The sequence below is a fragment of the Diabrotica undecimpunctata genome, chromosome 11 (assembly GCF_040954645.1).
Source record: "Diabrotica undecimpunctata isolate CICGRU chromosome 11, icDiaUnde3, whole genome shotgun sequence".
Taxonomy (NCBI): Eukaryota; Metazoa; Arthropoda; class Insecta; order Coleoptera; family Chrysomelidae; genus Diabrotica; species Diabrotica undecimpunctata.
Genome location: NC_092813.1, coordinates 7,397,194 through 7,423,286, shown reverse-complemented (window position 1 = coordinate 7,423,286; position 26,093 = coordinate 7,397,194). Strand labels below are relative to the sequence as shown.

Sequence of the window (26,093 nt, the reverse complement as noted above, 5' to 3'; positions counted from 1 at the left end):
TAGTATGAGGTTTTCCGGACTTTGTTATAGTCAACGAGATATTATAAGACGCCCGCAAACCATCATCGTTTGTTTATGAGGCCAAAACGAACATTTTGTCCAGCGTGGATTTCTTTTGAAGTTTCTCTTTAAGTGTTTGAAAATATTTCAAATCTTTATCTGTTTTATTAGGGTGACATATTCTCAGATGATCTTCCAGCTTAGATGGCTACATAACGCCATTGCTAAAAACTTCGTTGCAAAAGGCACAAAGGTATTTGTTTGTACGCCAATGATTGATGATTGAAATTTCTTGCCATTTTTTGGGAAACACTGTTCTAGACGGTAATAGTACCTTAAATATATAGGTATATATAGGTAAATATAGGTATATAGGTATTTTAGCTGAAGTACCTACATTTAGTTCACGAACTATTTGATGGTTCAGATTAAAATTAATAAATATGTTCTTTAAGAACTGGTGACGGTAAGGGTTAATAGTACCTTAAATATATAGGTAAATAAAAGTATATAGGTAGTCCAGCCAAAGTACCTACATTTAGTTCACGAACTATTTCACGGTTCAGATTAAAATTAATAAATATGTAGTTTAAGAACTGGTGGCGGTAAGGGTTAATAGTACTTTAAATATATAGGTAAATACAGGTATAGAGGTAGTCCAGCTGAAGTACCTACATTTAGTTCACGAACTATTTCATGGTTCAGATTAAAATTAATAAATATGTAGTTTAAGAACTGGTGACGGTAAGGGTTAATAGTACCTTAAATATATAGGTAAATACAGGTATATAGGTAGTCCAGCTGAAGTACCTACATTTAGTTCACGAACTATTTCATAGTTCAGATTAAAATTAATAAATATGTTGTTTAAGAACTGGTGGTGGTAAGGGTGTTATATGTTTAATCAAAATATAAAAGTTTCGGTGTTGGTATTTATGTAATTAATGTAAAGGGTATTGTCACTTGGTTATCGCTGTATTAAAAACTTAATAAATGTTCTGAAATAATTTTGTTGTAGCCAGTTTTATTCATAACTCGTAAAAGAAAATCCATAGGACTAGCATTAATTAAAACGCATTAGCGTTGTGAGTTGTTTTAAATCAACAGCAAACATGCCTGTATTTGGGAGGGGTTAGACGTCATAAGCAACTATAAAAGAAGGGCGACATTGTTAATTCCACAAATAATATATCCAATACTCAGTTATGCTTATTTCTTTACTGTATTAAGAACTGTTTATTAGTTTAGTGGCTATATATTTTAGTATAATATTAGAACTTAAAAAAACATGGACATTCGATTTGCGTAAGTACCATAATTTCGATATAAATAAGGATTATTTATTTCTTTTGTGAATTTATTTCTGAAATTTCTAAACCTACTGAATACCGCACTCAAGCTTAACACAAAAGTCCTAACCAACAAAATCAATAAACTAACAACTTTATCAGACGAACAATAAGGATTCAGATCCGGAAGATCCTGCGTAGACGCCGTATTTGTACTAAGACAAATCACTGAAAAGGCCGTCGAGTACAATAAACCAGCATATCTATGTTTTATAGACCTGACAAAGGCTTTCGATCGCATCCAAGTCGAAGACGTCTTATACCTACTGAAAAATAGAAACATACCAATTAGTATTACGCAAACCATGGAAACCATCTACTTCCATAATTGAATACAGGCAAAAATAAATGAAAAACTTACACAGTGTATATCAGTACAAAGCGGAGTCAGACAGGGTGACTCGTTAAGCCTACTTCTCTTTAATATAATAATGGACGAAATAATAATAGAAGCAGTACGTAAAGGTCATGGTTACAGAATGGGGAACAAAGAAATCCAAATAATATGTTATGCAGACGACGCCGCCTTAATCGCCGAGACAATTCGCTTTCCCGCTTTTTGAAATCATTGATGAAAATATGTAAATGATATTGGAATGATCTTTGGGCATTCGTTATATCAGTGCACATAGTAGCTCGTAGGTAAGAAACTGGAAAAATCGATTTTCATTTTTATTTCTACGAAAGTAGATACTATAAAATCCATTTTCTACTTTGGGTATCATATAGGAAAACACACGTCAAATACTTTGTGTAAAAAAGCATAACGGTTATTAAGCAAATAACAAAAGAAAATCTTCACAGGTCATGATCTAGATAAATTATAAGTGAGAAAGTTATTTTCAACAGTTTACAACGAATACACACAATAATTTTATATATGGGTACATAATGAATATCTGAAAATAGCATACCTATTAGTGTTTTTTGATGTTCTTTTTCATTTCCAAAGATAGGATTTTAGCATGTTCAAGTAAAACTAGCATAAATATCAGTCGTTTTTTATGTCCTTTTTCTTTCCAAAGATAAGATTTTGGCATGTTCTTCTAGTAAAATTAAAAAAAATGCCATGTGGGACCTCCTTGTTTCCTGATGTCATCTTTCCACCTCATCTGTGGTCTGGCCATTTCAGTTTTGCTGCTTGTTCTATCGCGTCTACTGTCTTTGTTTTGGTTCTGATCCACTGGTTACGTTTTCTATCTTTAAGTGGGAGAGGAGACCTAGGAGACATAATAGAAGCATTTAATTCCATAGAAAGAGCTGCTTAACTACATTATATTATGGGGTGTTTCGAATGGAAACCTAATCTCTTGATCCTAGTCAAAGCCTAGCCTATACCGGTCGAATTTCTGCTTTGTTTCCAATTCTGCAGCAGACCGAATAGTTCAATAGAAGACTGTCCAAAAATTTAATAAATTTTATACAGTTAAGCCCGCCACTCACGTTCCAAAGCTGCAATACAATTTTGTCAAATGCTGCTACAAAATTGAACGTAATTTGATCGTGTATTTGCATAATTCGACCAAATCGGCGCGATTTGACGGCAAACAAACAAGTCAGTCTGCAGCAGTATACGACAGAGTCGGTTGGGTGATAAATTTTATCGTGTATATTGTGATGACAAGATCGTACGACTGCAAAAAAAATCATTTGCTGGTAAATTTAGAAAACGGCTTATACATAGAAGTTTTTAATATATTTCTTTGACAATTAAAAAGAACGAGAGTGTATAAAATAAAATAGACATCATATCATGATAAAGCCGCTAGAAAAAAAGGTATGAATATTTTGAATAATCTTAATTCATAATATATATTATGAAATGATTTCGAGGATAATGAAATGCTTCAGTATACTAGACGATTGTCGAGGTTGAATGTAAACACGCATGGGAAAATGAACGTAAGGTTCAATGGAATGATTCAAGTATAGTCCTAAAAGAAACATATGTTAAAAAGAGAAAAATCAAAGAAGCGGCTTTAATTATGCTAAATGAGTCCAGTTGCCAAGTTAAAAGAGGAATATCACAAATTTGAAAATTTTCTCAAAGAACCTTCCTCTCTAACCATTTCAAAGATTAAATATAATATAGTTGTATATATATACTCCAACATTTCCACCAAGAGTTCTTTCCTAGCTAAAATTCAAGTAAAGTTGAGATTAATCAGATAGTATAAAAGCTATCGTAATCCCCTTATCAAATACAACCGTCTATCGGCATCCATCAGACTGACGGTTAACAAGCTGAAACAATAACAGTGGGTGCGAGTTACCTCCAGCCTGGACTACCGTGATAACGAAAAATTTTGTAATAAATTCAAAATCCTAACCAGACAAAAAATACAAAGTTTTTTTGACAAAATACCACATTTCAAAGTAAACATCGTCTTAAATAATCCACAAGATAAGGCCAATTCATTCAAAAATTAGGCCGTATTCCGATCCCCAGACAACCCAAAACAGCAATTTAGACAAGCAACCGAGCAGAAGTAGAAGACATACTTAAAAATCCCCGGCCGCACTTGGTAGTTAACGATCATCCGATGGTAGCGCGAATACCTGAAGGTATCGTCAGGTATTCGTGAAGGTAGCACGAAATGCTGTAGACCTATCTTTCTGTTAAACAATCTAAGTAAAGTTTACGAGAGAATTTTGGAAATTTTCCGAGAAGGTTTGCACATAATCCCAAATTTCGAACTTGGATTCAAAGATGGACATTCAACTTATAATGCTTTAATTGAAGCAGCAATCCAGGCCCTCAATGAACACCGCAGATTTGCAATCAGCATTTTTCTGGATTTCCAGAAGGCATTTGATTAAGTCTTACAGTTAAGCTTGATTGATGTACTACACCGAGCTGAATTAATAATTCCTATCGCTCCAACGGGATAGTTCTAGTTAAAGTTGCAGGTAAATTCTCCGCACACTTCACTACACTAGAAGTATAATAAGGCTCAATTTTATCTACAATAGTATACACAATCTACAACAGCGACTTTCACCTTCCACCAATAGATCCAAATCCACCTTCTATATATCCACCTTCTATATCCACCTTCCATATACACTGATCAGGTACCGCTTATCGTTCCGCAAGGGATTAGCCTTTATTCAATAAGGCTGAAATATAACTAGACAAAATCGTTAAATGGTGTAACAAATCGAAAGTCACTCTTAACCTTGCTAAAACGCAGTAATTCTGTTCAGATATCACGGCTCACCCCAATGAGATATTGAGAACCATATAAGGCTTAACGGAGAAAAGTTTAAATTGGGAACCTCGGTGTCCAAGCTGGGCAGAGTTTACAAAAACACTACAAAAAAAAACGTTGGGATACCGACTTTAAAAACATCTTAAATCGGGTAAGAAGAAGAGCTGCACGCCTAACGGCCCTATATGGCAAATTTAGAAGTATTAAATCACGCAACCGCTAAAACCTATATCAACAAATGCTAAATAAAACTTATGGACCACTGAAAGGAAAATTCTAAGGATAATCATAAAGAAACATCCACGGTACTCGTTAACATACATCTGTCAACCCGTTAACGTCCCCTCAATATGCGAAACACTTCACTTACCTTTGTTTTAAACCTCCATGTGTTCTTTCATGTACTGCAAACTCCCACTCCCACTGCAAGATTCTCACTCCATATCTGGTGTGGCTGGCGCTGGCCGATACTTCTTCTAACTTGGTGAATTGTCTCTTGCTATTTTAACGACTCTTGTGTCTGCTATTCGGCTGTTGTGACTGTCTCATTTTTTTCCTATTTAGTGTCCATTCGTTTATACCCTGTACAATACATTTTGTTGTGATCTCTTCACTGCTTATTCTTATGGTCAACTTAAATGGTCAATAAAAATGGTCGATCAGTCTGTGTTTTGACCTGTACATCCTCTGGATCCGATTTTTGGCGTGGATCTCCCTGGTCTTTAGGAGTCTTCTTGTGGTTTGGTGGAAGAAGTATCTTATCCTATTCTTAGACACCTCCCTTAGTGGTGTATACTAAAATATATTTTCTCTGATGGTTGCATTTGTTATTTTTTTTTCCATGTTGATCCATCGATATTTCTGTAGCATGACGTTTCTGTAGTTTCTAGCTTCTTCCAGTTGGTTTCCGTGGTGGAGCTCCATACTGGGACAGCGATCTAAAGTAGGCCTAGTATAACTGGATCTTCTTGGCCGTCGATAGTGGACTGGACCTAAAAATATAAGGAAGTATTAGTTTTTTAGCAATATTTGCTTTTATCTTGATTTGTTGCCTGTTCTTGTAGCGTTTTAAATTTTTTTAACTACGAAATATTTATATGCTAAAAATTTCTAAAGACGCCCCTGTCGGTGGAATATTTTCGTTTTTCTGTTTGCAAAGGAATTTTAAAACGATCGATATTTTATGGCGATTTAAGTTCAACCGTTCCTAGAAAAAATATTGCATGTCAGGTATTCAATTTTTATAAAACGTAATAAAGCTGGAAATATTTCAAGGTTGTTACGAACGATTGTCGAGGGTATTATGTTTGTTTTAAGTTTGTAGGCACAACTGGTTCCGAAGACGTGAAGGGAAATTATTTGGCGTTGAACTTGTAAAATTAACGCAAAGGGAGTCAAGCAAGAGATTTCAGAGTAGAAAGATGTTTGGGCGATTTTGAATCGGGAGTCGATTCAATTTTTTTGTGTTATGTCTTAAGACCGGTTAAGGTGATAATACTCTTTGCATAATGGCAGTTTAGAACAGAGTAGTCATCATAAGATTTGTGCAGTACACCGGAACTGAAGAAATTTTGGAAAATGATTATATAGGATGTCCCACCAGCTTTGTTGTCGTTTGCCTGCTTGATCCAGCCCCATCTACGTCAGATCTTCGTTCCTGCGTATAGAAATGGTTTCCTTTTTGTCCCAGTTGAGAGTTTTGTCGTTGCAGCTCCAATCCCAGAGGAGGAAGTAATAAAGTTTTTCAAAGTTAAGTGGCAAAGTTTATGAATTAAGGTAACAATTAACATATTAATTTTTCCAAATTAAATAGACATTATTTTTTGATAATTAATAATTGCTTTCATTTAAATCTGCTGTTGTTGTAAAACTATTTTAATTTTAATTTAATTTTAACTTAACTTTTAATAATCTAATTTGGCCATATTAATAAATAACCTAAGAACCATTTCGAAGATTTTTATAGCAATCTCCTTTGTAAACAGATGAGCACGTAAGTTTTTGTTAATTTTGTTACTATGTTATTTAGTATGCTTCTGGTGCAATCTGTATTTTTGATAACTGTTTGTTTGACACAAAAATAAACGGTTGATTTGTTTCTCCTACCATTTTGTTTATTTTAGTTTAGAAAAATCTCCTAATCTTTTTTGTGTGTTTACTTTTTAGGAAAGTAGAATCTTTCTTTCCTCCAGCAGGAAGTCTTCTCGAAGCGGCGTTCATTTGAAATAGCTAGAGGTATTTCTTGTCTGTCAATTTTATTCATTTTGTCCAGGAGATTTATGTAAGTACCCCTTTATTTCATTTTTTTTGTCGCTGCCCAAATCCGAACCCTTGTCGTTCACTTATCCACGACCCCAGCTCTCCAGCTAACCCCTGAGTGCCGTTCGCACCAGTAACGATTGTTTTGCTTGCCCTATCTTCGCCCCCATAATTTCTGTCCCCAATTTTATACCCCATATTCTTACAATGAGGTAGGCAAAATACTTTCGTTACATTCTTCGTGAAGAGTTTCCTGTCGAGATGGACTCCTAGGTACTTGTCAGAATCTTCTGATTGGATCTTGTTAGCTCCCATTGTGATTACTACTACTGGTGGGTTTTTCTCCTGTGTAAACATGGTGAACTGCGTCTTTTGGGTGTTAATCTTTATTTTCCATTTTCCGTGAATTCTGTGATTCTTCCAAGCTAGTTTTCTATGTTTTGGACAATTCTTCTGTCCTCTTTTCTTGTTGCGTAGATTACCGTGTCATCTGCGTAGAGGGCTGTACTTGTTTTTGGATCTGTTGGTAAGTCTAAAACAAAAATGTTATACAAAATAGGCGAGAGTATACTGCCCTGAGGCGTCCTTTCTTGGATTTCTTGAATTCTGGACGTCTTTTGGTTGGCGGAAAACTTGAAAAGTTTTATTAATTAGATTTGTGTCACATATGTTAACTAAGTAATGAGGTAACCAAGCTCTGTCCATATTGTAGATTAGGGATTTTTTCCAGACCGTGTCATATGCCTTCTCGATGTCTAGGATGGCCATTCCTGTCTTCTTCTTCCTGTTAAATCTGATCTTCTTGTCGCTGATAGCTCTTGCTAGTTAGAGTTCGCAGTTTGTTTCTCTTAAATAATTCTTAAGGAGCTTCAAGGAGCTCTGCTTCTTTTTAATCTTGTGATGATTTTGCCAACTTCTGTTGGAATGGTAATTCATTTTTGAACAGAAGATATTCGTTAATTAATTTTTTAAATAAAATACGCTCCTCATGACGTATATGCAGGTTTTTGATATCAAATTAAAGCTACTTTTTCACTTTTTAAAGGTTCATGTATGTACAATAGCAAATATCTTAACAAAAAACACAACTAACTACAAAGCTCTGAAGTCCGTTAACTTAATCGTCTGGTGAATTTAAATTTTAGCGTTGGTATCATTTGGTTTTATTGTGGTGACAACCGTTTTGCTTGTATAGAAAATAGGACTATCAGCACATTGTGTTTATTCTATTTCTTAGTGGGTGGTCGTACCTTCAATGTGCGAAATGTTGAAAAAGGATTGGTAAAAAAAATTGTACGTGGTGTAACAAAAACAATGGGGATTGATGTAACAAAAACAAATAAACTAAAGCTAGCTTAAAACCCGTGCCCATTGCGCACTTCTGCTTCGACGTTCGTGAAAAGCACTTGAGTTCAAAGAAGTAGCAGACAGTTTTAGTTTGGGTTTTTTTTTAAGTGTCCTGCTTGGTTTATAGCCACTCTGAGCCGCCTACCTTTGGGAGTCAAGCAGAAGTCAGGGGAACAATTTGGTATTTTGTTTTTTTTTTTGGATTTTGGATTTTAAAAAAAAGAAAGAAATATAAGTTTGGATTTACACAATTGTCCGTCACCCATAGCTGTTCCTTTAGAGGTCCAGACCTCTCTGAAACTATTCCCGGACAACTTCAGGGAACTAGTTGGAACGATCTCCCCCATTTAGAGTGTGGAACACTATTTATTTGTATTAAGTCTTATTCACCAATTTTAATCATTTTTTTTGTGTAATATTTTTTTTGTATATTTAACTTCTACTATTTCATTTAATAATAAGAACCGTCATTTTTTTGTAAACAATTTACTGAATAACATTTAAGGACTAATTGTCAACTACAGGTAGAGGTTTTTAAGTCCTCCCTTTCAACTCTGTTGTACGGTTTTATGTGTACACATTTAATCAGAGAGTTATTAATTGTTATTGTATTATTATATATTTAAACCTTTGGACATCTATCCCGTCAGGATAGTGTCCTCATTACTTTTGCCGAATATTTAATTGAAAGCCGAAGTACAGGGTTACCTCTCTAGTAGGCCAGTAAATTACCTTTTTAGGACAAATCATTAAAATTTTCTTATATTTTATTATTTATAAATTCAGATCATCTAGGATCAGTTGTGTATAACGGGGGTATTTATTTTTTTGTATATAACTAGGTTGACTGTACATAATTGGTGGTGGGTAATTATAAAAGCAAAATTATACTGTATATATTTGGATAGGTATTAAAATTTGTGGTGAAAACTAAATATTTTAATTAATACCTGTTTCCTTTTCTTTCTTTTTTTTTTTTTATTTATAATGACTAAAGAATTATTAAAGTGACGGACTCGTTACACTCCCCTCTTACTCGGAGAAAAAAAAAATTTTAAATGAAAATATTTTTTTTTTTTTTTCATATCTAACAACAATTATAGAATACGTATGAACCGTGCGCCATGGCAATAGCTCGAACAGGCGCTTAACTGTTGGTTCGCCAAAGTTTCCATCATTGCAGTAGAAGCCAAGGATACAAACCAATCTAAAATTTAAATTTTTAGCCATGGCACTAGTTTGCCAAATGTAGCTAAAATACACTAACTTCCGAACAATCCACATCGATTCGCAAGATTGTAATTTACCACAGATGATGAATGATGTAGAAAGAAGGAGACATCTAAAGATATCCAAATATTACTAAGTGACTTCCAAGTCACATACTATCTACAGTACACAACTACATTAAAGCTTTCACGTAGCCTAAAATAGTCGTAAAGACAAATACTATATCTGAAAATAATGTGAAATCGGACACTGATTCCAAAATTGACTATTCGGTGGACAACAGATTTATAGTAGAATATCCAAGGATAATCAATCAGGCAGAGGTGTGGACCGATTCACAATTTATAAGTAAAAAAAAATACCAAACATATATAAACCAATTTAAGTGTTGAATTGGGCACTAAATCCAAAATTGATCAACCAGTGGACAACAGATTTATAGAATAGCATATCCAAAGGTATAATCGACCAGGCAAATGGGTAACCAATTCACACTCTAATCAAATAATCTAAATAAATTAGGTCAACCTATACCCACATCCGGTAATATGTGCCTAAACCACAATATTCATAGACTAAATCATTGAATCTAAATCAACATCAAACAAATTAACTCATGCTGATATTCACTAACTATAGCAGGTAGCTACAACAGATTTATAAGAATATCAGACATAAGTGAGTTACAAGGCATTTAGTAAGCCAATGATAACTACTCAACATATCAAAAAAGTAATAGTTAAAGAAGTAAGTAATCAAGTAAATAATAAGTAAATAATCAACAAACAAACATCAAGAACGAACAGGCCAATTTCTGTAGAAACTGCAAATTAATGATTCGTTCTGACATTACTAAGAAAGAACAAGATATGTTCTAGTTCTAAATCCAAAATCAATAAGTGGATGCCTAAAGAAAGAAGTGAATGTAACTGTAAACGGTCATTTGTTGACTAAAATATAAATTACTAATTTCAGAAAGCAATCTAACTATGCTAGCCATAGAGGTAGCAATGTCAAGAATATCTTAACATAAGTGAGAGTAAGAAATCAGCTAAAGGAAATCTTTTGTAATTATAATTGAACATAGTCTGGAAAGACTCAAGATTAAAACTAAAATGTTCAAAATAGAATTCAAATTGAAGATCGTTAGCTAATTAAGAATGAAACATCGTACTGCCCAGTCATCTGTATATTTTTCCCATGAAAATGAGGAGTTACGAAATCCATTGAACAATAGTGGCCAACTTGTTTGAACAACAACTTCGAACCCACATATTCAATCAAATATACACAGGCAAAATAGTCCATATGACATAAGAGTATACCAAAAAACCTAAAAATTAAGTGTATAAATAGTTCCTAGTAACTGATTTTAGAATCATCCCATATAGTACATCAGAATATTAATTAAAATAAAGTATGACTAAGTGATTAAATCTATACACAAAAAATCACAACATTCTTTCCAAAATGGCAAACCAAATAAACAAAAGATGATAATCAAATTAACAAACAAAATATATAATAGTAGTATTTAATATCATTCCATACCAGTATAAAGTAAACAAAGATAAATGTACCTAATAATAAGAATGAAAAGGCTTAATAATTTAAACTTATATAACCAAATAATAAGCAAGGAATAAGCTGAACATATACAATGTCTGGTGATTATTAATAAAGTTCCAAGAAAATACCAAATCGTAATCAAAACCGAGCCAAAACTATAATAGTCAAATGGTAGATTAACTTTAATAGATAAACCTAATCTTCATCTGAAGAAGAGGATGCTATGTCATCCACTGTATTATCTGGAAGTAAATCCTTTATATGAAATTGACCAATTCGTCTATTTGTTGAATTGTCTTTTAATTCATATACTAAAGGAGAAATTACTCGAACGACAGTACAGGGAATATATTTCTGGCAGAACTTAGCAGAAATGGCATCACCCTTACTTGATTTTACAAAATTTCGCTTCAATACTCGATCGCCAATAAAGAATCGCATGTCTCGTTTCCTCAAATTATACTGACTCTGATTTCTAAGGTAAGAGGCCTTTAACTTCTTCCTAATGTCAGCGAAGATTGGAGGTAAATTTTGGAGATCATCCATACGATGAAGTTTCTCCGAAACTTGAGGAAAGGTTGCTGAATTCTCAGAAATTAATCCAAAATAATCACCTGACAAAGGAACATGCCTACCGAAATTAACCTAAGCTGGAGAACATTGAATAACTTCATGAACAGAAGTTCGAATGGCTTGAGCGACTGAATGAATATACTGATCCCAAGCTCTATGATCAGTGTAGGTATAAGATCGAAGAGCAGTAACAATGCTGCGATTTACCCGTTCAGTATGATTAGCTTGCGGATGATAAGAGGCATTGTAGAAAATCTTTTGGATCTTATATTTATTCAAAAGATCTTTAAAGGCTTTTGAAATGAATTGTGGACCATTGTCACACGAAAGTATTTGCGGAGTACCACAAAAAAAGAAAACTTGTTCCTCTAAGAATTTCAATATGGCTGGAGTTGTAGCCTTTCGAAGAGGACAAACTAAAGGAAATTTGGTGAAGTAATGTACAACAACCAAACAATACGTATTACCTGAATAACTACGTGGATATGGTCCAATAAGATCTAAAGATATCATTTGTCAAGGAAAATTAATGTTCCTAAATGAACCCATTAATCCAGCTTGAGGTAGGTTACTCGGCTTGCATGTTGCACAAACTCTACATCTCGAAATGTATTTGTTAACTAAGTTGCGCAAACCAGGCTAGTAATATAGCTCAGCTATCTTACTAAAAGTTTTGTAGAAACCAAAGTGACCTGATGTCACATCATCATGAAAGGTTTTCAACACTTCATCCCTATTAGCTGTTGGGACTACTATTTTCCAATCAGACATATTCGATAAAGATTCGACAGGACTAATAACTGTTTATAAAGGATATTATTTTCCACCTTGAAATCAGGATATCTACTAGGTTCTTGGGTGACATTATGAATCATCTTTCGATACCAATTATCTGGAAATAAAGTGGACAGATCTAAAAGATTGATATCGAACGTTGGTGACAACGCGTCTGCAACCACAACAGCATTGGCTTTGCAACATGCACAATTCTATAATCAAAAACAGAAAGCCTACAAATCCAACGGGACAAACGCTGTGACGGATTTTTCATAGAATGTAACCATAATAAAGAACTATGATCTGTAATGATAGTAAACTTACGACCTTCAAGATAGTATCGAAAGGCATCAAGACCATGAATAATTGCAAGAAGTTCTCTTTCTGTAGTGGAATAATTTTTCTGTGCTTTATTAAGCTTTTTGCTGGTATAAGCTATAGGGTGTTCCGAACCATCCTTTATCTGAAATAGTACACCACCTGAAACAGTGTTGGAACAATCTGTCATGAGGTAAAAATGCTCTTTAAAATTCGGAAACGTCATGACAGGAGCACTAGTAAGAGCTTCTTTTATACGCCAGAAAGCATCATCGGCTTCTGAAGTCCATGTAATGTTTTGGCCTTTTTTCCTATTTTTAAGCAAATCTGTAAGTGGGGACAACAAAGTAGAATAAGACGGAACAAAGCGACGATAATATCCACACATTCCCAATATCCTACGGACTTGGGTGGTAGTATTAGGTATAGGAAAGTCCTTAATGGCTGTAACTTTATCAGGATCTGTCCTTAAACCTTTACTATCAACTACATATTCTAAAAATTTAAGACTAGGACGACAAAACTGACACTTATCTAACTTAATAGTCAAGTTAGCCTCTTTGAGACGTAACAACAACTTATCTAAAATTTCCATATGAAGTGAAAAATCAGGAGTGACAACCAAAATGTCATCCAAATAATAAAAAACATAGGGCTCTAATTGAGGACCAATGGCTAAATCCATCAAACGACACATTGTCTGAGGAGCTAAAACAAGACCGAAAGGCATAGTGACAAACTGAAATAATCCTTTCCCACTGACTGCAAAAGCTGTATACTTTTTACTTTCTTCACTTAAAGGTATTTGAAGAAAAGCTTTAGATAGGTCGATAGAAGAAATGTACTTAGCATTATGGAGTTTACTTAAAATGACATCTATTCTGGGAATAGGATAAACATCCCGATTTGAAGTAATACTATTCAACTTTCGACCATCGAAGCAGACCCTAAAAGATCCATCTTTTTTCTTTGTTAACCACAATGGACTACAGTAAGAAGCCGTGGAAGGTTCAATGATTTTCAACTCTAACATGGAATCGATTTCCTTTTCCAAGTCAACTTGCCATGCCTGAGAAATAGGATACTGATATTGTCTAAAATGTGTAGTATCTCCCACCTCAATAGTATGAGATATTAAGGAGGTACGACCTAACTTGTCTTTTGATGAAAGAGATACAAATTTAGAGATCATATTCTCTAATTGTCTTTGGTCGAGACTAGATAAACTCGAAAAGTCCTGAATAGTACTAAGTACAGACAGATTAAATTGAGAAACAGAAAAAGAAAAATTAGAACAATTTAGTGTGCTATTAAAAGCATTTAAGAAATCGATACCTAAAATTATAGAATTCTGAACTGAGGGAATAATATAGAATGTAATTTGCTTACATAAATCTGCTACTGTGATTTCAGTTTCAAATTTGCCTGTAATAGACTGAACTGTACCATCTGCAGTAGATACTTGCAGAGAAGAAATGGGCATAATAGAAATCTCAGCCTTTTTCAATAAAGCTAATGAATGTGAACCTATCACAGAAATGTTTGAGCCACTATCTAAAAGAGCTAAATAAGATTGTCCTAAAATTTTAATAGGAAGATAAGGTCTATTATCATTATGTTTCTTCACTAATAATGAATTCAAATCAAAACAACCATTATCTGATTGGTCAAAAATTTTAAATGGTACCAAACTAATCTTATTATCTCTACCTACACAATCAGAGGATGCAATAGGAAAACAAGAAGAATCATAAATAAAAGAATCCTCCTGACCTGTGGTAGACTCTGGTATACATACTGGAACTACTACACTACTACTATCACGTTTAACACTAAAATTTGGGGAAGATAATCTATGCGAATCAAATGTTTTAGATTGGGAAGTTACTTTTTTGAGAAATACTTTGTTCGAATGGAGGTTGTGAATGGTGGAATTATTAGACTATTTGTTCAGCTAAAATATGAAGTTTAGTGTGATTCTTATATATTGTGTAAGATCAGAGAGTGATAAATCTGGCTTAAATTATCAATGTTAGTTTATTTATTAAGGACTAATGAATATTTAAGAATATGGCACATTTCAAGGAGGCATCTTTTATGATAATTTTGTTGTTTTGCCAGTATTTTGTGAAGTGGATTTCATGTTTGGTTGAGATGGCAAAAGAAGGTTTGGAAATCCTAATATCGCTTTTATAAGAAGTTAGACGACCTTGAAGAGAGCAGCTGGTCTCGCCAATGCAGCATGAGTTTCACTCTACACAAGGTATGTGGTAGACAACACTAGTATGTTCAAAAGGGATCAATGGAGTTTTGGTCTTCGACAACAACTTTACAGTTCTGTTAATTTTTAGGGCTATTGTAACGGGTAAGTTTCTAAAGAGTTTCGTTAGCTTATTAGTGATTTGTGGGAAGTACTGGAGAGAAGGATATTTTGTGGATCATTCTGAGTTGGGACAGAGAATTAATCAACTGTATGTTATTAGAAATGGACGCTAATTTTTCGCCATTGGGGACTTCTGAGATAGAATACCTGATACTTTTAGAAAATAGATATTTATTAATAACAATGATAGGATAGGAGATAGCAATGAAAATGGAGTAGATTCGAAAGTACCCTCTACCTATGACAATTAAAAAAACTAAATACAATTATTTTATAGTAGATGTAAATTAATTCGTCCACACTCTCTCTAATGACACTAATTTCGTTAAAATCGGTTGATCCAAACCAAAGTTATAGGTATTTCCTTTCAAATACTTTCCCACTCCCCCCCCTTTATTTGAAAAAATAAAAAAAAATCCTTGAACAACTTTGTGCAAAATTTAGGCCTCTTTCTAGTTTACTTATTTAACACTTGGTATAATTGGGCATATCTGGGTTAACCCAGAAACTTAAAAGTTATTTCTAGCGATTTCTCTTGGCCACTTTACTAAGGAATTTTTTCTCCTAAAATTACATGAATAGTTTGTGATATAGGTATAGCTGAGAGATCGGCTTATTGGACCACCCGGTACATCGACTTTATTTATATTTGTATTACTAACTAAGATTTACATTTGTTCTAATTTGTTGTAATAAAAGTGTTTATTATTACATTTGTATTTTTTTTTCCAATTTTTTATTAGATGTAAAAATGACAATAGTCCACAATAACTGCCAGTAAATTATAGTCCACCTTTTTTTAGCTGGTTTAATTTAGAAAATGGTTTTAGAAAGTCTTGTGCGTTTTGCCCAAGACATCTAGAAAATTTGCTAAATATATGTTGTTAAGGTCCATTCGCTCAACTCGGGCATATTTTGACAGATTCATGGTTAGAAACCTACAACATACAAATTCCTAGCTCACAGTAATAACAGCTTAAATAAACTTTTATTACAGAATTCTTTCGTTGAAAAAAGAAAAATTATTATAAATAGTGGAAGTGTATACTAAACCCATAAAATTTTGGGTAGTGTATATTTAGAAGATAGGTATATTTCAGTTGTTATAATTTAACATAACTATTTATTATATGGTGCAAATAAATAAATATTGATTGTCGGTAATTCGTAAAGTTCTATTTTATTTACTGTTTAGTTTGTTTACTATTAATATTTGCTATAAGTACGTGTGTTTGGTTGTATAGCTTAGAAGTTACATTAAGTACTTATTTATGAACACGGTATTTTCATACTAGAAAACACAGCATATATTTTTCTAAAGGTTGCTATTAATATCTAAGAGTAATAAGTAAAAATATTGTGTTTATTTTTAATATAATATCGCCCCTTAAGAAACAATCCCAAAAAACATTTTAAAAGATTAATTAATTAATTCTTTGTCACAATAAATTTGTAATATTGACAGCTAATTTGTATTTAATATATTCAACCAATCACACTAAGCTAAAAAAGTCACGTGATTGTCACGTGATCCGGTTTATGTCAAATATCTATTTCCTTTTTTCCAGAAAATTCTACGATTCTTTTCCCTTTTTTAATGAACAACGAAAGAATATTTCTGTCGATTGATTGAAAGATTAATTTATAAAGGTATACCTGGAAATTTTTAAATATAAATATTTCTTTAATATCCTTTTTAATATAATTTGATATCATTTATACAGTATTATTAAATGCTAAATACGAAGTATAATGATATAAATTATTATTAACATTTAAACGTTTCTCTTTCAGAGTCAGCCATATTGGTATTGTAGTTCCTACACCTTTTCCTGCTATTCTTCAGACCCTGGGGTAAGTATTTTATATTAGATTTTTTAAATTAATCAATATTATCTATTTTATTTCATTTTCTTCTATATGTCTTATTTGGCTTTGGTAATATTATGCTATATGGTATATTTTACATTGACAGTTTTGATTTTTATAAAAACCGGCATTTCCATTCTACTGCGTCATAAATTAGTTGGAACGTTTAAAATGTCCTACCGATATATTATGTCACCACTACTTAATTAACTTAAAGTTAATACAAAACCAATTATTTTATTATGTTCCACTTTTACCCATTTTAATACTTTTCTTATATATAAATTGTTACGATTTAATGTAGGTTAGACTTCGTAGTCAACATTTAGATACATAGTCATGTGCTGCCTACCTTTTGGCAACTTTTAGTAATTAATGTAAAATATTATAGGTTCAAATCTGTATGATTATGATCTATACTTATATGAATATAATTTCAAAAGGGAAGCAACAATTTTATGTTTAAATTACATTTATGTTGGTGGTAATTTGGATTACATGTGTTTCATAATATTTTTACAAGTATATACAAGAGCAGTATAAGTTGCTTAATCTTTATTTTTGTTATTAAATAATGTAACATAATATGTTTAAGTAAAATTAGGAAGCACATCACAGTGTTCTCACATAAGACTGTGGTAGTTTTTGTAAATTGAGCTTAAATTACTTGTATAATTCTTTTAGACCTCGTTTTTGCTGATTTAAAGAGTTTGAACATTATTGATATAGCATAGAAGACACAGTGGTCATTATCGTTGACAAGTATGCTAAGACTTGTCGCAAGGGGTTTATGTTTGCAGTCACTCTTGTGAAGGACTCATCTTTTACTTGTCTGTATGTATATTTTACCACATTCACAAGGTATACCATGGATGACGTTACAACTCTTTTCAATTGGGATAGCATCTTTTAGTTTTGAGTGGAATGATTTATCTTCTTATTATTATAATTAGGAATTTTTATATTAAATTGATTGAACAATCTAGTGAGAGGTTGTGTAAGATTATTAATGTATGGTAATGTTCCATATTATCTGACCTGTACATAGGTGTCAATGTTAGTATGTTCTTGATTTAATTTACTGTCTAATACATTTATTTCTATGTTTGTGTATAACAGCTGGTTTAATAGTTTTTTAGAATAATTAGGTACATAGAAGAGTTTCATATTAAAATTTTAAGTTTTTTCTGTAAACACTGGATGTGAAATGTTTAAAAATCTATTTTTAGTTGCTAGAACTGTATTAACATTCTGTGTAGAGGGTGGGGTGATAAGAATTAAAAGGTATATATCTGCCTGAGATTATTTAAATACATTTATTTTTGTTTATGTATAACAGCTTGTTTAATAGTTTGTTAGGATAATTATTAGGTCCATAGTAGACTTTCAAATACCAATTTGAAGTTTATTTCTGTAAACATTGGATGTGAAATCCTTGAAAATCAATTTATTGCTAGAACTGTATCAACTATCTGTTTAGAGGGTGGGTGATAAGAATTTAAAGGTATATATCTACCTGAGTTAGTGTTTTTTCTATACCAATCTAGACAAATAATGTTATTTTCAGTTCTAACAACTCTAGTATCAAGTACCACAGTAAACTGCAGATGAGCGTTGAAAGAATTAAAGATTGGTAGTGTATTTTGCACTTCATTATGTGATACAGCTGTTAGCAGGTCATCTATATATTGTTAAATAAATGGAAATTAAAATTTCACATTCTGATGTACAAAATACAACTATTTATTTATTACAATTTCAGTCACTATTGGCAAGGCAGATCCACCCATCAGTAATTCTAATGTTTGTTTATAAAACTTGTTATTAAAAGAAAAATATGTATGGCTATAAATAAAAGCAATAATTTACACAAAAACTTTTTTAGGAATCTTACAAATAGGCTGTATTAAAGTCATTCGGTCAAGTTGTATATTAGTGAATAATAACACAACATGAAATGACACAACTACAACTAAGTTATCTGGTATGATTGTATTATTGATTTTTTGTGCAAAATCGAAGTCTTTAATCTTAAATTTGTTAAAATTATTAAAAGAAGTAGCTGACACATGATTTTTGCCAAAGGATGAAAAGATGAGTTTATACATGATACTATTGTTCTAAGGGGCAAATCAGGTTTGGGAATTTTAGGTAGCCCTAATTGATCTGAGGTGTGTTCTCTACTTTTGAGTCTTTTAACCAACTTATACAATAAATACTTACAACTTATATAACAATGCCTAAGTTTCATGGTCACTCAGGAGGTCCAATGATATTTGAATATGCGACATATCCTTATCCATTAGGACAGTTACATTACTTTTATCGGATTTTGTGACTAGAAAATTCGGATTCTTTTTCAGATAGGTTCTAGTTTCTTTTTCGATTGAGAGTGAGAGGGACCTATCTGTTTTGTTGGGTTGTATGGAGTTTGTAATTTAATTAGTAGGTAAGCTTCTAACTAGATTTTGGTCTTTTTTCGGGTGTCCATGTGATGATATTTTCTACCTCACTGATCAATTTAAAGTTGTCTATATCTTTAGGAGTTGTGGGTAGGTTAAATTTAGGACCCAATGCTAAGAAGTCAATAATTAGAAAAGGAACTTCGATATTGGCGATATTGTTTATCGACTTATCATTGAAACTACTGTATAAGTTGGTTTTGTTTTTAATTAAAATACTAAGATTTTTAATATTTGACTGTTATAACATGAATTCTTTTGTCACAACCAGAATTCATCTAATATGTAATTTGGGAGTGAAAGACTAAGCTTATCTGCGCATTGATTGATATTCGAATTAAGTTTAGCAATGTATGGAATGTTATTAGTAATAGTTGTATTATGGAGTCTGTCATTCACATGTTGTGTTATATTTTCGATTTTTGTGATGTTTCAAGGTCTTGGGGTGTCTATCAAATAGGTTCCAATTTTGGTGTTACTTTTGGTACCTCTGCACTAGAGTAAGAAAATCCTTCGGTTGGTCTGGGCGCCAAGTTTTCGGTGTAATTTTGCTAGTTGTTTCAATCTTGATGTCTTCTCAGTTCCAAAACGTGTTCATATTGTATCGGATTGTCCCCATTGTAGGTATCACTAAAAGAAATAATAAATTACAACAATCTGTATTTATGTAGATGTATAAATGTATAAATTATATATATATACATATATATATATATATATACATATATATATATATATATATATATATATATATATATATATATATATATATATATGTATATATATACATAGTTTGTTGTTTCCTGACCTTAAATATTGGTATCTAACATTGACAAATATCATCTAGCAGGTATCTTAGAACTCGACTGGTTCAGGGTTGTATCTTAAAAATATCCGCCATGGCGCATTTAAAAACAACTCAATTTACTAAATTATGATGCATATTGGAAAGATCTTTGATATCGGTCTTATTATTAATAAAATTTGGATCCTTTTTTATGTAAACCATGTCCAATAATAATATGCATCTTTTGTTGTAATTTTGTTCTTTTTCCAAAATCTGTACATTTTCAAAATCAAAGGAATGGTTATTTTCTAGAGAATGTTTGGCTAGGGCTGTTGTGTTTGTACACTATATTTGTGTGCAACATTCAACAACCCTTCTATGCAGGCATTGGTGTATTTGCCCAATATATGTTGAATTACAGTATTTACTATTTATTCTATAAATAACATTTGATTGATGATCTTTATTAACCTTGGGTTTAAATTTTGAACAATATTTTCCAGATGTTTTTGATGATTTATGTCCAACATTAATATCGTATTATCATATTTTGCCAACATTTTTGACATTTGTTTACAAAATCCATTAATGTATGATAAGGATATACAGTGTTCTTTAATTTAGTCACATTATTATTATTATTGCTAGGTATGCTTTGGGTTTATTTAGGATTGGTATTGCAATTTGATTGATTTCTGATAATACTTCTTTTTTAATTAGATGTTTTAATTAGATTATGTTGTAAATTTCTGGTGGATAGTTATTTTGATGATGATTATGGTGATAGTTATAAGATATCTTTCAGCTTTTCTCAGTTTTGCGAAATGGTATTTTGGGCTAAACAGCTTAATTACCATCTCAGTTAGACTGAATACAACACTTCTTTTATGGACTATGTGTGCGTTGATATTAAAAATTCTTCTGGACCAAAAATCTTTTGTACACCAGTTAGTTGTTATCATTCGGTTAATGTTGCTATATTCTAAACTTAAGTCAAGAAAAGTAATTTTATTGTTTTCTTCTAGTTCATAAATAAATTTTATGTTATTATGGAAATTATTGAACATTTCAAGAGTATGATCGATTTCATGATCCGGAATGCAGAGTAAGCAGTCATCAACATATATCATTTGTAGAAATGTATGTTGAATTTTAATTTAGAGATGACTGTTTTTTTAATATTTCCATTACTAAGTTTGCCATTGGTGCTGAGAGAGGCGAAGCCATGGCCACTCCAGAAATCTGAGAATAGTATTCATGTTCATGTCGGAAGAACGCTAAGTTGAGGCAGAATTTTACAACCTTTAGAATTTCTTTAAGTGGAAGAGAAATATGTTATTCCATCTAGTTTTCACACAGTTTAAAGCTATTTGAATTAAAATGTTAGAGTATAATGATTTTTTACGTCAAAAGATATAAGTTTGTGATTAATTGGTACATACTGTTTTGAAATAAAATTGTGAACATCCCATAAATTCCGTATATGATTCCATTTTACCGATTCCATTTCCCAAAATGTCTGCAAAATATTTGGAAAGGTTGAATGTCGGACTTCCAATATTACTAATAATTGTGCGAAGAGGAATGTTGTTTTTAAGTACTTTTGGAAGTCCAAAAATATATGAAGATATGCCATTGTGAGATATAAATTTATTTCTTGTATGTATTTATATATTTTATGTATATTTATGTATATAAGTTGTATGTATTTCTTATTCTACCATTTGTTAATGAGAGAATTTTAACAAGTTTAAATTCTCTCTCCCTTACAAATTAAAGGATTTTATTTGTAAGATTTGTTTTTTCTTTTTTTGTATACTGTTTCATCATTTTATTCATGTTTATTTTAATTTGATTTATCATGACCTAAATCATTTTATTTATTGATGTTTTGTTGTATTTTTGTTGTATTTTGTTTGGCTTTTCTGGTGACCTGCATATTATTGTATTTTTTGAATATAATTTGTGATTATATGACTTCAGTTAAAAAATAAAAACCACATAATTAACAAATACAATAATAATTTCACACGAGCATTTTTTAATAAAGAGAAAATAATATATGAAAATATTTTTAACAAAATTAATAACAGTATTTAATCAAAATAAAATTAAACAGCTTATAGAAAAACGAAACCAATTAAAAGTAAATTTAAAACCAGAGAATGGTTGGCTAGTGAACTTAACTCAAAGCAACACCACCAAATGCAGAAAACTTTTTAAGTTTAGGTCCGAACTTTTCTTTACCTTGCCAAAAAATTTCCTACGTTTAACATTATTGCTGGCATAGAAAATGATCTTTAACATACATTAATAACTCAAGAGTCACCAGAAGAGTCAATAGAATTATCATTTAAAACAAACTAAAGCTTTCCTAGAACAATGGCAACACAACTGTAATAATGTTAAAATCTGAATATTTAAACAAACGTAAATTACTTTTCAATGATGAAACAGTATACAAAAAAGAAAAAAAAAAATCCTACAAGTAAAATCCAAACTTGTTTAAATTCATATACGAAAATGGTTGCGTTTCCATTTAATTTGAGTCTCTTACCACTCCCTAACACGTGTTTCTGGGTCTACCCGTCATCAGAGAGAGTTTGTAAGAAGACTCGCAGAAGAGTCATCTCTGGATTTCTTAACTTCTGGGTAGAAATTCTTTACCTCTCTGTTTATGTAGGCTTCTTCTATGTTTTTCAATTGCTTTTTTAGTTGGTCTCTTTTCTTTTTTCTGCAAATTCTTTGCACTTCCCTTCTTCTTGCCACATAGTTTTTGATCGCATTTTGGGTATTTTCTTTATCTCTTTGTAGTTTTGCCGTGGTTCTTCTTGCCAAAACATTCCTACATTCTTCATCAAACCAGTTTTGCCGTCTTTTTATATGCTCTCTTTCTATACACTTTTACGCTGCGTCCGACATGGCTGTCTGTATGGTCTGACACTCTTCATCTATATCCTGTTTGACTGAATTCTCCAGTTTTTTTATTTATTTCTTCCTCTAGTCTGTTTACAACCTGCTTCTCTTGAAGGCGCTCTAATTAGTAATTTAATCTATCTTTAACAGATTTTGGTATTATTGGTAGTTCTTGTTTTAGTTTTGCTATTATTAGTGTATGGTCACTGTTGGTATCTGCACCTCTGTAATTCCTGCAATCGATTATTGCCTTATCATGTTTGTTTTCAATTAGGACATGATCTATCTCATTTTCCTTTTTCCATCGGGAGAAGTCCATGTTACCTTATGAATGTCTTTGTGATCAAACCTTGTGCTAGCTATCTTATGAATCCTACTCCAAAATATCTCTTGGTCCCTCCACTCTTGAACAGTGTGCTCATTCCTATTTTCATTATTTCATTTCCCAGTTGTTTCGTTTCTTGCAGGACAAGGATATCTATTGTATATTTTTCCATAATTTGGTCTAAGTTTCTTAAAGCTCCCTGCTCATTAGTACCTCTCACATTCCAAGTTCCTTCTTTTGTGTTTATTTTTCCATGGTGGTATTTATTTACCTTGCCGTTTCGGTCTGTATTGATATTATTTATACTTGTCCAGAACTTGAATTTTAAACTTAAAGCATAAAAGCTTAAAAAATGTCCAAGTTTGTAGCTGTGTTTTAAGACTATTCACAATATACATTAAATCTATAGTTTTTGTTTTAGGCATCGCATCTTACGAAGATTCAATCATAAGCGAATTTCTTAAAATGAGTGATGTTAACCAACAACAACAACAACCAAATGATAACAGACCTCAAGAATCTGTCAACGTTCGTGGAAATCCGTCTCTCCAGGACCAGGAGAACCGCTATAATTTAAGAAGACGTGTAATCCTTCCTTCGAGGGAAGAGCGCCCATCTGCTCCTCCAAGAGCAGCTCCTATCCGGAGAAGTACAAGGCGTAGAGCTCAACCGCGCCGACCACTAGAACCAATCTTGGAAGAGCCAGATATTGTTGGCGATAACCCCGATGAGCCAACAAGACGCTCGAGCCAACAAAGACGGGCAGGCGAAGTTAATTTATCTTTTTATTCTCCTATATTACCGGAACCTGTGAGAGAATCTTCCAGGAGAATAATTAAACATAGAAATGAACCACCCCAATACCTGCGCCAACAAAGACGGCCAGCGCCAAGTGCTCCACGCAGCGGACCCTCACTATTTGACCCTCAGGGACCGGGAGCTATCAAAGCTCCTCCACCGAAAAGTACAAGAGTCTTACACAAACTTCCCCGACTATAGTAATAATATTTCAATAGCCAAATATTCTTAGCGATAACCGAAATAATTAGGTGGTGGGTACTAGGTATATAGGTAATCTATTATGCTATGAGCAATAAAAAGTTTATCACCCATTGATGGTTAGTGTGTTATAAAATTATATTATTATTTATGTTTAATTAAGGTAGTATTACTGTTTAGAATGCTAAAAAATGACACATTTTCAACAATTTGTGTTGATTAATTAATTTTTTTGTGTCTTATCTATTATACATGACAATCCAACTTTTTTTATTATTATACAACTTTTTTAGATCACAAAACAATCTTTTTTTCTTTTTTTTTTCATTGTTCCTATGTTTTAAAGATGACGCCAAAAATGTTTCGTCCAAAAATTAATGCTCCATGATGGACAGTTAACCTCTGAAACGGCAAATCTGAAACATATAATTCGTGAAGTGTTTTAAAAAAGAAGTGTCCTTACGTGATATAGTAGAAAAAAAGTTGAAAATTGTCAAAAAAAAGCAAAATGGCGGACGTTTGAAAAATTGTTCTTTTCTCTATGATAGTTTTTCACAATTTAACAAAAAAATAAAACTTTTGTGACTGAAAAAAGTCGAAAAGTCAATTTTTGATTAATTGTTTCAAATATGCGCCATTTTGTTTTGTTTTGAGAATTTTTAATTTTTCTGCTAAACTATCCCTAAAGCCACTTTTTTTTAAACCCTTCTCGAGTAATTTATGGACGAGAAATTTTTTGGAGTCATCTTTTAAATACACCCACAATGGAAAAAATTGAAAAACAAATTTTGAAATCTTGAAAAGTTTTATAAAAATATAAAAGAAGTTTAATTACCAAATATCATGAGATACACAAAAAAAATGTTCAAAATGTGCCATTTTTAGCGTTCTACACCAGAGGTTCTCAAATTTAATTTTAGATAGACCACCTGCTATTCACTCTTACAGATTTAAATTTCTAACAGTAGTCTCACATTTTTACACATTTATTAATTAAATTTAAATAAAAACTATCTGTTACAGTTACAGTAATCTCCTCAGTTAATTATGTCCAGTTTGTTACATTTTTTTGTTATTGGATCTATACCTGCGCTGAAACTCCTTTTTAGCAGGTATGAATATGAAAAAGAAATTAAAAACTTTCTCGCGGTATTACATAATATAAGCAAAAGGTATGTCTTTTTGGAGCTAGAATTGTTGCTATTCGATTCTAAACCGTACCTTTAAGTTCTTCGTTAGTGCTTATTCAAATCAATTCTTTTTTTACATAATGTAACGTCCGTTTCTTCAATGCGTCAAAATATCCTCAAATCTACTTTCAAAATCTGAATAAATGGCATTCAAATGTTGGACGTAGATTGAAATATCGTCTTTCTGGCACATTACCTGAAACAAATTGGTGAACTGGGAAAATTCGTTCCGTGTAATGTTTTACTTCATCTGTTTAATTCTAGCAAGAAATGCTGAAATGATTAACCTTGCTTTTATCAAATTTAAACTGTCACCTTGCAACTGCAAGTTTCCCTTATTAAATTTAATAAAAAAATCTGCCAAATAAGCAATGTTGGTTTTTCAATTTAATAAATTTTCTTTCAAATTTTTATTTTTGCTATTGAGAAACTCGTAAAAGAGTTTCTTCACACACCTGCACAAATAACCGCGTATTCACGCAATCTTACATTCAAATTTTTAGCAACTAAATGCTGTTTCTTACTGAC

The 26,093-nt window shown here is 32.1% G+C and overlaps 1 protein-coding gene across 1 annotated transcript; it reads left to right on the top strand.

The window, feature by feature from the left end:
* The first annotated feature begins 1,193 nt into the window (after window positions 1-1,193).
* On the top strand, window positions 1,194-24,617 carry LOC140452923 (uncharacterized). The gene is made up of 3 exons (XM_072547244.1): window positions 1,194-1,305; window positions 16,812-16,871; window positions 23,798-24,617. Exon 3 carries the CDS (start codon window positions 23,842-23,844, stop codon window positions 24,373-24,375), a length of 534 nt encoding a protein of 177 aa, XP_072403345.1. The 5' UTR covers window positions 1,194-1,305; window positions 16,812-16,871; window positions 23,798-23,841; the 3' UTR covers window positions 24,376-24,617.
* Window positions 24,618-26,093: the final 1,476 nt, after the last annotated feature.

What these genes read in the sequence shown, in the direction of transcription:
- LOC140452923 (XM_072547244.1), top strand. Translation starts at nt 23,842, where the DNA reads ATGAGTGATGTTAACCAACAACAACAACAACCAAATGATAACAGACCT.